General features: G+C 33.7%; 1 protein-coding gene across 3 annotated transcripts; it reads right to left on the bottom strand.

Moving 5' to 3' along the window:
• Nucleotides 1-23: 23 nt before the first annotated feature.
• LOC120261310 (ATPase MORC2A-like) lies at nt 24-11,643 on the bottom strand. Of its 3 annotated transcripts, XM_039269153.1 has the most exons (19): nt 11,500-11,643; nt 10,777-10,821; nt 10,611-10,692; nt 7,228-7,378; nt 7,007-7,142; nt 5,587-5,956; nt 4,888-5,071; nt 4,447-4,548; nt 3,872-3,957; nt 3,616-3,751; nt 3,262-3,345; nt 3,019-3,177; nt 2,448-2,531; nt 2,229-2,366; nt 1,840-1,952; nt 945-1,086; nt 775-862; nt 443-610; nt 24-262 (listed from the first exon to the last, which is right to left on the bottom strand). In XM_039269153.1, the coding sequence occupies exons 2-18, from the start codon at nt 10,814-10,816 to the stop codon at nt 510-512; spliced, it is 2,196 nt and encodes a 731-aa protein (XP_039125087.1). In that variant the 5' UTR covers nt 10,817-10,821; nt 11,500-11,643; the 3' UTR covers nt 24-262; nt 443-509. The 3 variants fall into 3 exon arrangements, with proteins under 3 accessions (XP_039125087.1, XP_039125085.1, XP_039125086.1); XM_039269151.1 differs by having other exon boundaries at nt 3,616-3,957; XM_039269152.1 differs by lacking the exon at nt 24-262 and having other exon boundaries at nt 322-610; nt 3,616-3,957.
• Nucleotides 11,644-12,758: the final 1,115 nt, after the last annotated feature.

The following is a 12,758-nucleotide window of genomic DNA, read 5'->3' as shown; positions in this document are numbered from 1 at the left end:
CAAATAAAAAGAAACGAAGGGAGTAATAAAATTACCATGTTTTTTTTGTGGAACACCTCTTATTATGGATCTCAAATTAATATCTTCAAAACATCCTCCTACATAGGAGACGGTTTCTTTTAAAACGGGTTACGTAGTTGTTCATATTCACAGAATTAGTGTCCCAGAGGACTGACTCAAGGGACAAGGACTACAGGCAATGCTCCGTCACCCGAGTTGTGAGAAGAAGCACTTGCTAAGCTTTTCTTTGCCAAAGCCTTGCCTGGATACACCCGTTCATGCAACCAAGCAACTACTTTTTGTTAACAAAAAGAAAGCCAATTGAAATGATACATGACTCTTTATTAATTGATTGAACACAATTTGCTAAGAAGGTTTTGCAAATTGAGAAAATTAATCAACTGAAAACGTGTTAATGTGCATCCATGACTTCAATTCTTACCACCATAGAGACCAATGGCGGTTGTCATGACTAGTGATGCAAGACGTTGACATGTTACAGTGAGTCATCACGACGGTTTACAACTCCTCGGCGGCCCTCTTCTTATCCGTTTCAAGACAGGCCGATAAGTTTCATCCTCAGTTTCAGTTGAATCCTCCCCGCTATCACCTATAGCACACCAACTCATCCGATCAATATTTAAAGTTCAATAAACACTACAAAACCAATTAAATATTGTCTAAAATCAAATTAGCCATAAAAAATAAAAATAAAAATAAAAAAAAAATCAAATATTCGATGTTGACTTGACTACACTTGGACAATTTTTCTACCTCTGTGATAATTCCTGGGCTTCCTCTTTACATCACCTTCAGTCCTCTTTGATATTTCATGACTCACAACTGGAGTGCTCTTGGACTTCTGCAGGACAACATTAACATGTTATGCCCTCTCACCATGCAATGCAGTACATTTAATTTCAGTTTTCATATATAAACCTCACCTTAGGTTTTGATTTATTGCACTCAGCTGTTAATGTTTCAGTGCCATAACCAGATCTTTTTAAAGATACTGCGATAACTCCACGGTCCATATGCTCCTCAGGAGCATCACATAGTCCTTTAAATGGTGGCATGCAGCAAAACCTGAGGCGAATGACTCACAGAGAGTTTAAAAAAATTGATTTTTCATAACCACAGATAAATTACAACAAAGGCCAACAACCAAATGTTTAGACAAATATTAAATCATTAATTATCAGAGCTTCTTGATTCTGTTGGGAACTCAAATTATCCGAGTGAGCCATTTGTTCAATGTACGAACTAAAACAGAAACATAGTAGGGAGGAATAACAGAAAACAATGAACAATTGATGCCAATAAACCAAAACAATAAATGAAAAACCACCTACACCACAATAGAGATCAGACCATTCTACTTTACAATACATTTCTTTCAGGAAAATCCTCCAACTTATTAGCTTGACAAGTGAGTTTATTTATTCATTTATTTATTTCAATAGATCAAATAGAAGGCACTAGTGATATGTGTACATTTTACTCTGATGTCATTTTGCCCATCTCAGGGATCACAAGTGAATAACCTAAAATGTTCGGACAAGTCCTAAACATTAAAAAATTTTAGCACAAAGCAGAGCAATAAATGGCATAAAACTGTTTAACCACCTGTTTTATATAACTAGTGGGTTGTGTAACAACAATTGTGATTATTTATATCTATAGGAGACAAAGTAAAATCAATGCTTAGATCATTTACTACAGGAGATACACTAGAAAAGAAAAAATAATCAAAAAAATATAATTTCATAAAACCGTTAGCAAAATGAAAGTGTTTTGCATATATATATATAGTGCAAATCAGGATAAACAAGCACAAACCATTCTGGAGGCAAACTTGTAGCATCAAACCCACATGGCAGTATCCTCCATTTGCGACATTTGTCACACTGTACCCATTCATGGTCAGGCTCATATTTACCACCACCCTTTTTCTGTACCAACCATCAAGACGATTGGTTAAGAGAAGCAGAAGGAAAGAAAAAACATCAGCAACCTTCCATAAAAAGGTAAACAAGGAAATCACATAATTAACATGAATCAAAATAGAGTAAACAATGATTACGCAGTTCAAAAAATTTTGGTATATGTAAGACTGTTAACCACACTAATGTTCAAGAATTCTGGTCTTAAAGAATTCTGGTCTTAAAGATGAAAAATATAAATAGATATATGGTAAATATCTCTGACTTTAAGAAATTAAGAAATACCAAATCGATTCTATCAAAGTTGTCATCCCAATATTTGGTTGCATTTACGCCCAACCAATCCTCCAATTCAGCATATGCTTCACAGTCTTGAAATCCTTGCTTGTTGTTGAGCACCCAGACTTGATCACGGTTCTCATCCTGCATAATCAGATTATTAAAATACTTCAGCACATATTGCATTCATAAAGAAAATTCATTTGAGATAAAAAAACAGCATACCACTAAATCTGTTACATCTATAACCCCTATAACACCACGGCCAATATCTGCATTATGCACCATGCTTCCAACTCGCTTATAAGCCTTCACAAAAATTTGAACAAACCTCAGGAGAAAAGTTTTCAAAGCATGGTCAAAAATGATGTATAATTGTTGATAGGAAATTTTCTTTCAGTGAAAAAAAATCGAACCAATTTTTTCCCAAATGGAAGCGCATATAAGGTTGATTTCCTAGTCTGAAATAAGTGTAATGTTTTCTACTTGCTACTCTTTGAGTCATCAAATCAGTGAGAGGTAAATAATTTCCTATAAAAAATCAATAATGCAAAAAACAACTAAAAGTGTTACCACAAAAAAGAAAGGGACTAACAGGTAATCATATTTTATTCAACCTCTTTTGATTATTATATGTCTATGAAGAGCTTCAAATGGGCGTCATGTGAAGCATAAATGCACCAGCATGAAATGGGGAATACCAACCAATACACTAATAGAGAGTAATAGTTTGATGGATTAATCATAGTACATTGATTTCATTAGCTAACATTTAAATCAAAATTGTAGGGATCACCTCAATTAGTCGGCCATGCCAATATAAAAATATTCCACAGTTCAATCTTTCCCATTCCACTTGACTCCGGCCAAGTGTGAGCTGAAGAGCAACATCCTTTACATTACCTTGAACTACAAAAGTTTTATTCAAAGATTTTGCCAAAGGTCGGCTTTTGACCTATACAAGAAATCAAGAGAAGATCAAGAAATCTGCTTTTTATGGTTAGGTTCTAATACCAAAAGTTGAAGGGAAAAAAATTACCAGTGAACCTTGGATATATATCTTCATCCTCGGATCTAAGAAAATAACCTCCAAGTAAGCATGAAGCGAATAGTCCAAAGGCACCTAATAGTCATAAGAATTATCAAATGATGCTCACAAGGTTCATGTCAAGCAATTTACGGAACTTACAACTAATAGACCCATATGAAAATAATGTTCAAACAATGAATCCATCACCTATGAGTACTAAAATGAGAATGCATTTGTATGGAACTTAAAGGAAAGTAGCATAATTATCCATATTAAGTAAAACATTAGCTATTGAAGAGCAAGTTCATTCACGGCAGGAAATAAAAATTGACAAAAAATATCTTCCAGTTAAACATAGGCAACCTCACGGCTTATTTGTCCAGGGCGTGATCTCACTCTTCTAGACCGAATCCAAATGTTGCTTTGGAATCCTTGAGAACTTTTATTGGTTTCTGCATCATCCCATTCCAGAGTATAGTCTGATGACTCTGAACCCCACCTGTCTAAGTTCCAGATGTAAATTTGTGTTCCAGTACCAAACTCACCGAAGGATCCTAATTTTTCTCCAATAAAATACTCGTTAAAAGGAGAAAACTCCTTAATAGCATTCAAATTATACTCTGCAGTTGCATCTGACTGGATATTTAGATCCACTTCCATATAATGCCCCTTCTTGCAGTATGTAATGAGAGGAATTTCAAGGTTCTGCAGCCAAACAAATATGAATTTCAAATTACAAATACATAAAAGAGAAAATTGCTTGCATACCCCTATAAAAGTGGGTAATTGCTAGTATACCCTCATAAAAATCATATTTGCTTATATAATAGTATAAAATATTTTCATTGGCTTATATAACCTTATGGTTAAAAACAAATATATAAATTCTATGAAAACATAGATCAAACCTTGATTCTTTCTCTTTTTGCCGTTTCCAAGATGATGAAGTGAAGACTGAAGAGGGTAAATGATAGTTTAGTTTTATAATAAATTTTTTTTAATAAAATCTTTTGGTTGTCATTTGTTCAGAAGGGTACATAAACATATAAAAATGATTTGTTGAGCATATATATAAGCAAATATCATTTTTATAGGGGTACGCAAGAAATTGACTATTTTTGCAGGTATGCAAGCTAAAAAAAACTAAGATAAAAAGACAAGCAACATAAGAAAACACAATTTAAGATGGCATACTTCTTTGTCTTTATTGAATGACTCAGATAAGAAGGCAACAGATCTTGAGGTGGAAGTTTGGGTAAGAACAAGCACATCTCTTCCAAGTTTCATAGCTCCTGTCTGCAAAACCCAAAACAGACACACACACACACACACCCAAAGTCAATGCTAACTGTAGTTAACTCATTTAAAAAAATGACAACCAATATAAATAAAAGAAAAAAAAAAAAAAATTCTAACTCCAGCAATGCCAGTTTTGATTTTATTCACTGAAGGGCAAATGAGATTTTTTGAGGTCTTTTGACTGATTGTGAATACTAGTTTAAAACAACTTAAAGATATCTCTGGCTTATTGTAGAGCTTCAAAAAATTCTACCAATGCTGATAAATGCAAACTGGACCTGGGTAGAGCCAGACCAATTTTGTACCAGTTAGATATTCAGAAGAGAATTCACAAACCTTAAATCCGATACCAAATCTACCAATGTGATCTTGCTTTCCTTCATTTGGAAGTTTGTGACCAAATGATACCATTCTCACAATGTCAGTATGATGCATACCATGTCCATCATCAATAACTGACAACACAGGAATTCTCTTTTCATCTTTCTTAGAATAAAGGTTTGTGATAGATATGTCTAACCTGAAAAAGCAACACCCCCATTAAATGAAAATCTTTACAAAGCAGTATAATAGCACCAATCATTACAACAACAATTAATTCTTCGGTCAAAGAAATTAAAACTTAATTATAAGTTATTCTTAAAACAAGATAGTGACTGCAGAGAAAATAAAAAGAAGAAGAAAAAATAGAACTCCGAGAGGAATAAAAGTAACCAGCCAAGAGGAAAGAAAGACCCACGACTGAGAAAACATGAAATATAAAGAACGACAGATATTTTCTTCCAAAAGTTCAGGCTGAAAATTTAACTTCAACATAACTAGTTAAAATGTACTTCAGGTTGCTCCATCTTGAATCTCTAAAGCATAAAACAGGTCACATGGCTTGTTAAGGAGAAAACTTTCTGAATATTGAAATGAACACTGGCCATGGCCACGTCGTAAAGTAATAATGGTAACAGCATAATCTGTCTCTGAGACCATTGTTTAGCTAGGATGTGTCAATATGCATGAATATAAAATTCTCTTTATATGTACCTCTTTGCACCGGCATCTTTTGAATTATCAACAAGCTCAGCCATTGCACCAAATATCCACCCAGCATGAGTCTGGCTTAAAGTTCTCAAATAACTAGGATCTGTTCTAACAAAATTCTTGTGGACACTCTTCACTGGTTTAATGGGCACTGATAGAGCTTCCGTGAAGCTTCTGCTAGAATCTCTAGTAGGCAAGGGAACCTTCAACTCATGGGAACTATTTACCTTCTTATCTGAGACAACAGGAGGCAACCTATCTGCAGCCCTACTTCGTCTACCTTGGGAATGATCAATGCCTTCTCCGAACTGTGAACAGAATTTTTGTTGATTTTCTGAATGAATGCTACTCTTAAGCTCACGTTGACAAATTCCTACAAGTAAAAAGTCAAATAAAAAATCCTATGAAAGCTATAAATAAATTAATGTGACTGCAGGATGTCCACGGTAATTAATCAAATTCGCTGTGCAATAAGGGCATGTAAAATACACAATATGACAAACTCAGGATAACCGCACTACCACAGTTGAGGCATGTACACAATATGACAAACTCAGGATAACCACATTACCACAGTTGAGGCATGTATAACTTACAAAGCAAAAATGGATGACCTGCTTCACAATATAAAAAGTATTGTGAAGGAAACAGAAGGCAGTTCAGATATTATGTAAATAAGTTAACTACTTTTTTTGGCAAAGACAAAACATTTCCCTTTTTCTAACAATTTTTAATCAGAACAACAGAAATTATCCATTTGAAACCAAAAGCGTGCAATAACTCATATCATATCCCAAGAACTCTAACACTATCAACTCTTAAATCATTAAGACTACCTCCACACACAGAACAGAGAAATGATGCAGTGACCCAATATTGGTAAACCAGAACCCAAACAACCAAGTTGCCTGCTCATTCATTTCAGGGTAACCAAATGTCAAGGCTGGGAAATCCTCAGGTATTTAAATGAGCTACAATTTAACAGGCAGCCATATAGATGGCCTACTGACATCTGCCCACACTTACAATGTCTGAAAAAACTCACTGAAGAAAAAGCATATAGCCATGCTTTCCTCTACTTTTTCCTTCCCTTTTTGGAAAAAGAGCAAATACTGCACATTTTAATATCGGTATCATCACTAACAAACTTTTCTCTCTCAAGAAAATCAACAGTTTTGGAATATATTTTAAAAGACTTTAAAAAACAAAAACATTCAGAAGGTATATTATGAGATCTATAGCAAAGTTAAGAGAATGAATGCACTAATGAAAATTGCATTCAGTAGCAGAAGGCCCAACCTCAACTCACCCATGATTTAAAATTAAGCACTTTGTGCTACAAAAGCAAGAACAACCTCATTCAATATTGTTGTCAGACTAATGACATAATAAATATGCACCCTAAAAAGCTCATGCCACTCACCTGAGTTTCTCACCAGTCCATGAGATTTAATATGCCCCTTCCGCATGTAGTATGGAACAACAGCATGTGTGAATTGAGGAGATTCATTTGAGGCCAGTATGTAAAACTCACATATATCAAATTTTACAATCGCAACCTTGAAAAGGAAGTGAACATCCAAAAATTAGAGAATGTTAAAACTTTAAAATTTAAATGAAGTTAAGTTCAGAAAACAGATCTACCACATTGTTCTTCCAAAGGAATTGTAAGAAACGACCCCACTCTCTCCTTTGATTGTAGTTTTCAGGTTCCGGGTACAACCGACATTGTGGTAACTCCGACTGCAAATAGATTTTGCTAGATTGAAATCCAGATATTGACCAACATGCAGGGCTGTAAAATGAGGACACAACACCAGGAAAGAAGAAATGTCATCATCAACAGATTAAATGGCGTGCGCACACGCACACACTACAAGAACAACAACCAGAAGGATGGGTAAGCTTTTAGACATTATGCTGATTCACAAAGAAAGTAAACTTCCATAGAGTATTAATATTTGCCCACATCCACTTCATGATCACAAACAGAGGACAGGCTTGGTATGCCTTTATTGATCTTAGTGACAGGTCTGATTTGAGCACCTATCCTGATCCAGTGGAAGTGATAGAGGAGCTTGTCTACTTGATATTTATCTAGAGTATATGTGATTCGAACATAAATCAAGGTGAACAAATTGACAAGCATGTAAAACCAATAACCTAAGAACCATTTCACAACCTACAACATGGAACATATTACCAAATCAAAGGTAAATTATGAAAGTGTAACATTGTTTCTAATTAATCTTTTAACATGCAGCCAAGGAGCTGCATAGAGTAACTCAAGCATGGGATGCCACTTGAGCCCTTTTAAAGTTCAAGTGGAAGTAATAGAGGAGCTTGACTGCTTGATATTTATCTAGAGTATATGTAATTCAAACATAAATCAAGGTGAACAAATTGACAAGCATGTAAAACCAACAACTTAAGAACCATTTCACAACCTATAACATGGAACATATTACCAGATCAAAGGTAAATTATGAAAGTGTAACATTGTTTCTCATTAATCTTTTAACATGCAGCCAAGGAGCTGCACAAAGTAACTCGAGGATGGGATGCCACTTGAGCCCTTTTAAAGTTCAAGTACTGTTTAAAACATTAGGATGATGTCAAAATATAATAAAATAATTTAATGATGCTAATTGAACACATTTTAAGATTTTTGTATAGTCTATGAGAAAAGTAGCATGTATGCAGTAGCCCTTTAAACCATTAGTGGTGTATGTAATTAACATACACCACTAAAAATCATCACACTAGCATATTGCTGTGATACTGTGTACATTAAGCCAGACAAATGTAAAAGAAATTATGTGTTCTACAACAAAATAGCTATATCATCCGTAGTTTATGGTGTACCAACTGACTAGATCCCATATTTTAAATTAGTTAACTCCTCCCATCAGGTAATACTGGAAGAGTTAGTGAGTAAGCTAAAAAAGAGTACACACACATATTGAAATGTCAGGGGTGATACAGAAATAGTCAAATGTTCCAGTGTAATATGTAAAATGGCCTAAATATATCCTTTAACAACAAGAGGGTTTAGTCATCCATAAGTGAATGTAAGAGTTGAATCCACTTAAAGGCCAATGCCATTTTCTTTAATTTGGTTTGATGTAAATGCACTTTTCCTTAAATAATAACTCAGGTATGACTTAAGCACTCCATATACATGTGAATAGACTTACACCAAGAGGCCAAAATGCAGCGTTTTGACTTATTAGTCAAAACACCAAATATGGAGTTCATTGTGGGTTTTCAAAAATTACGGTTATGTCAAAACTTCACATGATTGAAGCAAATCTAAATAAACACTCTATAAGTCCAACAAACACAAAAGTCATTTTGATCAACTTTTGTAGATTGATTTAAGGTCAAACAGATCAAAATTACATATTAGCCCTACTTGCATTATTATATTTCCAAATCATCCAAACAAGGAAAAAGAAACATAAAATTTCCACTCAGATCCAACCAAACAAATATACATAAATATATAAAAGTGCAGCACTTTCACTTGCATGTGAATCCATTTACATTGCAAACCATTTACTCCAAATTAAACATGCCCCAAATAGCAAACAAACTTCAAATATGATTAATTCAAATTTTATAAACCATATTTATTTATATAATTCTATTTTGTACGAGTATATTAGGTTGTTTTCGGCGAAAGGGAACAGGCTAAAATGGAATGCTTGCAGCACTTCTGCTTGCATATGAATCCATTTACATTGCAAGTCCATCTGCTCCAAACTAAACATGCCCCAAATAGAAAATCAATCCACCAAAATAATTGATTCAAATTTTATTAACCACATTTATTTCTGTAATCCTAATTTGCACGAGTAATATCAGGTTGTTTTTGGCAAAAGGGAACAGGCTGATATGGAATGCTTCACACTTTCAGTGAGAAATAATAAACTAGTGGCTTCCCCTTTCTTTTCATATAACATACAAATGCAGCATTTAGACTAACGACCAATTTGAAATGCAGCATTTAGAATTACACCCAATTTGGTAATAAGTTGTAATGCTGCACTTCCAACCTCGTACCGGACTTATAAAGAGTTTAGCTGGGCTTAAGCCCAACAAGTCTGAACTTAACATTAGTTTAAAGCCCAAATAAATCCCAGCACACATAAAACTCATTCTATTCAATTTTATATTCCGTTTGAGCAAAGCACAATACTGAACTTAACATTTATTTTCCTTTTAGCTGAAGTTGATTAAGATTCTCAAGCCATGTCAGACCAAATCTTAATACTTCCATGTATGGTTTTCTGTTGGGTTTGAGTTTCAGGCTTGGTCTATAGAATATTATGAGAAGCCCTCAGGCCATAATCTAGCTCAAAACTAAAGATAACTAAAACCCCTAATTTTTCAGAATGAACTTTTTGTTGGTCCAAACCAGCCCAGTCCAAGTCTTAAAATTTAATTAGTAGGTACTTACAATGTTATGATAGCAAGTCAATAAACAAAAATAGAGAATACAATATTTCCAAATGAATTCAACCAAACAAGTATGCATGGAAGTTAATACCCTTTGAATACACTTACAACCGCTAGTCCATTTGCTTCAAATTAAACAACCCTCAATTGAGTGTTTAGCAATCTAGAATTGGCATTCACATGAAAATCATAATTCCCTTGTACATAATCATTGTCACTTGTTAGAAACACAAACCCAGACAACAACGGGAATAAAATCATAATTCCAGTGTCATGTCATGCTTCCAACCACCATAGTTTTATGAGATAATTTAGCAAATCATTAAGTGACTTCACCAGGAACAGCACCGCCATAACAAGACCAAGCAACAACAAAATCTTAAAACAGGAAGTGCATTGTTGTAATAGACACTCGTGCTTTGAGTTGACCAAATACTCAAAAAGAAAAGAAAAAGAAACACAACACATTTTTAAATATAACATTAACATTAATAGCCAAAAAGAATTGAGACACCTTGTATTCCATTTTAGTAACTTCGTCAGGGATTTGAAATGCAGAAACTTACGGTTCAAATGGAAGATTGATGCAGGTTGTCCTGCATATTGGTTTGTCATCTTTCTGAAGCATTACATAGCTAGCAATTTCCCCTATAAAAGGATACAAATTAAACTCTGCGCACAAAGTCAAAAGAATGAAACCAAAAGATTGACATGAATGTAACAATTTATTACCATCCACAGCTGGTTCATTCAAGTTCAAAAGAGGCTCCATTTAACCTGCAAAAATAAAATGAAAAAAATAAATTCAAACAGCATTATCACACTCCTACGAATCAATAAATCATAAGAATCACTTCGGGAGGAAGCCATAAAAAAAAGCCAAAACAGCATGAATGCCAGATGATAACAAAATGACGTCATAGGACAACTAAAAATCCAAGGCAAATTAATGGACTCGTATGAATCATTGACAGGACCATTAAAGCAACAAAGTTTCCTGAACAGAAATCCAATTACACTCGACATCAAACTAATTTTGAAGAAAAAAAAAATCAGTACATAAACTAACAAAAAGAAACTAACTTTCATAAAGGAAAGGCAAAATAAAGGGGTAAAAGACATAAGCATCCTCTAAAAACTCAAACTTTCCCGACGTTGATTCCACTTCAAAAAAACAAAAACAAAAACCAAAAAACAAAAAAAAGAAGAAGAAGAACAGTAAAGAAGAGAAGAGAAAAGAAAAGAAAACAAGAAACAGAAAACCATTATAGATCGAAACCTACAAAAAGGGAAACGAACACAATGGCGTCCCGTGATCAGAATCGCTGACAAAAACACACAATTTCAACCACATTACAACAGTTAAACCCTAACAAAACCCTAAAAGAAAGGCACAAGAACAAGAATCCGAAGGCGGCGAGGCATGCAATAATTAGAGGAGGGTCAAGAAAATACCTCAAGGATTGACAAATTCGCAGGTAAACTTCGGACCAAAATTGAAAAAGAGAAGACCTAAAAGAGATCGGCGAGGAAATTAAACGGCGGTTGGTCAGACGGGGAGCCGAAAGAGGAAGACGTGCTCCAGCGTATTATTTTCCCTATACTGTTCCCACGGGTCACATTAACTTAAAGGGTTCCACAGCAGCCGTTTTTTTCTTTTCCATAAAAATAAAAATAAAACCCTAAAAATTTAATAATTTAAACATCTTTAAATGAGATATATGTTTTTATTAATTAATTAAAAAAAGAGTTTATATTGCCTAGTTCCAGAACTAGAGTATTTCTTGATTTTTACTTATCACAGCCAGCCTGACATATGTTATTAACTTTTTTTTTTTTTTATAACATATCAAATTGTAATAGAACAGAATTAAAAAATACTCTGATTTTAGAACTAGATAATATGAGAGAGATATTGTTTGAGATAACATATCAATATATAGGAATTTAGGAGCTTTCAATTTGAGAAAAAGAAAATATTTTCTTATATATATATATATAAAAGGACAAAGAGAGTGGGCTTTGTCATTTGTGGAATTATTGGTGGGAATTGTGGAAGTAAACCCAGATTTTCCGGCAAATAATCGAATAGCTTTGGTTGCATACTGTGGAAGTGCTTTTTCGTGGGTGCTAAATTGCTAAATAATGTAATTTTTTTTAAAATTTTAACAATATAAAAGATAGAGACTAGAGTTAGAAATTTTAAGTATTACATTAATAAATTTTCTCATATGAACTAATATAAATGTGCAGTTCGAACTGTGGATTTGTAGTATGTATTTTCATTTACTAAAAGCCAACTATTTTTTCCTCCAAAGGATTTGTAGTATTTGTTCTTCATATACCAATTCAGATGTGTGTTTCTCTAGAATGTCATATTGCAAGAGAAAAAAAAAAAGACTCTGGAGCAAGATATATATATATATTGTTTTATTTTTCAATTATTTGATGTTATTGAATGACGTACTACGGGTAGCAGTGGTACTGTGAGAAGTGAGAGGAAAATTGAAATATGGGATATGTTACTTTATCAAGTTGAAACAAAGATTTTGAAATTTGAATTCTGTTGGATTAGATATCTTGAAGTTTGAATTTGATTTGAAAAATCACACTTTATCCAAATACTTTAAAGTTAAAAATCAAATCTTATTACTCCCTAACTAAATACAGAAACACTTTATATGAACTTAAAAAACCTTATGTATATCTCTACT

Source organism: Dioscorea cayenensis, chromosome 5 (assembly GCF_009730915.1).
Source record: "Dioscorea cayenensis subsp. rotundata cultivar TDr96_F1 chromosome 5, TDr96_F1_v2_PseudoChromosome.rev07_lg8_w22 25.fasta, whole genome shotgun sequence".
Classification (NCBI taxonomy): domain Eukaryota; kingdom Viridiplantae; phylum Streptophyta; class Magnoliopsida; order Dioscoreales; family Dioscoreaceae; genus Dioscorea; species Dioscorea cayenensis.
The sequence above is the reverse complement of the archived record's forward strand: the minus strand, read 5'-3'. Positions and strand labels throughout refer to the sequence as shown.

Excerpts from the sequence above, each read along its gene's own strand:
- LOC120261310 (XM_039269151.1), bottom strand. The coding sequence starts at position 10,816 with ATGGAGCCTCTTTTGAACTTGAATGAACCAGCTGTGGATG. Across the intron at positions 5,072-5,586 it reads AAAGATGCCGGTGCAAAGAG|GTTAGACATATCTATCACAA; the intron begins GTACATATAAAG and ends TTGCTTTTTCAG. Across the intron at positions 3,958-4,446 it reads CATTCAATAAAGACAAAGAA|AACCTTGAAATTCCTCTCAT; the intron begins GTATGCCATCTT and ends GTTTGGCTGCAG.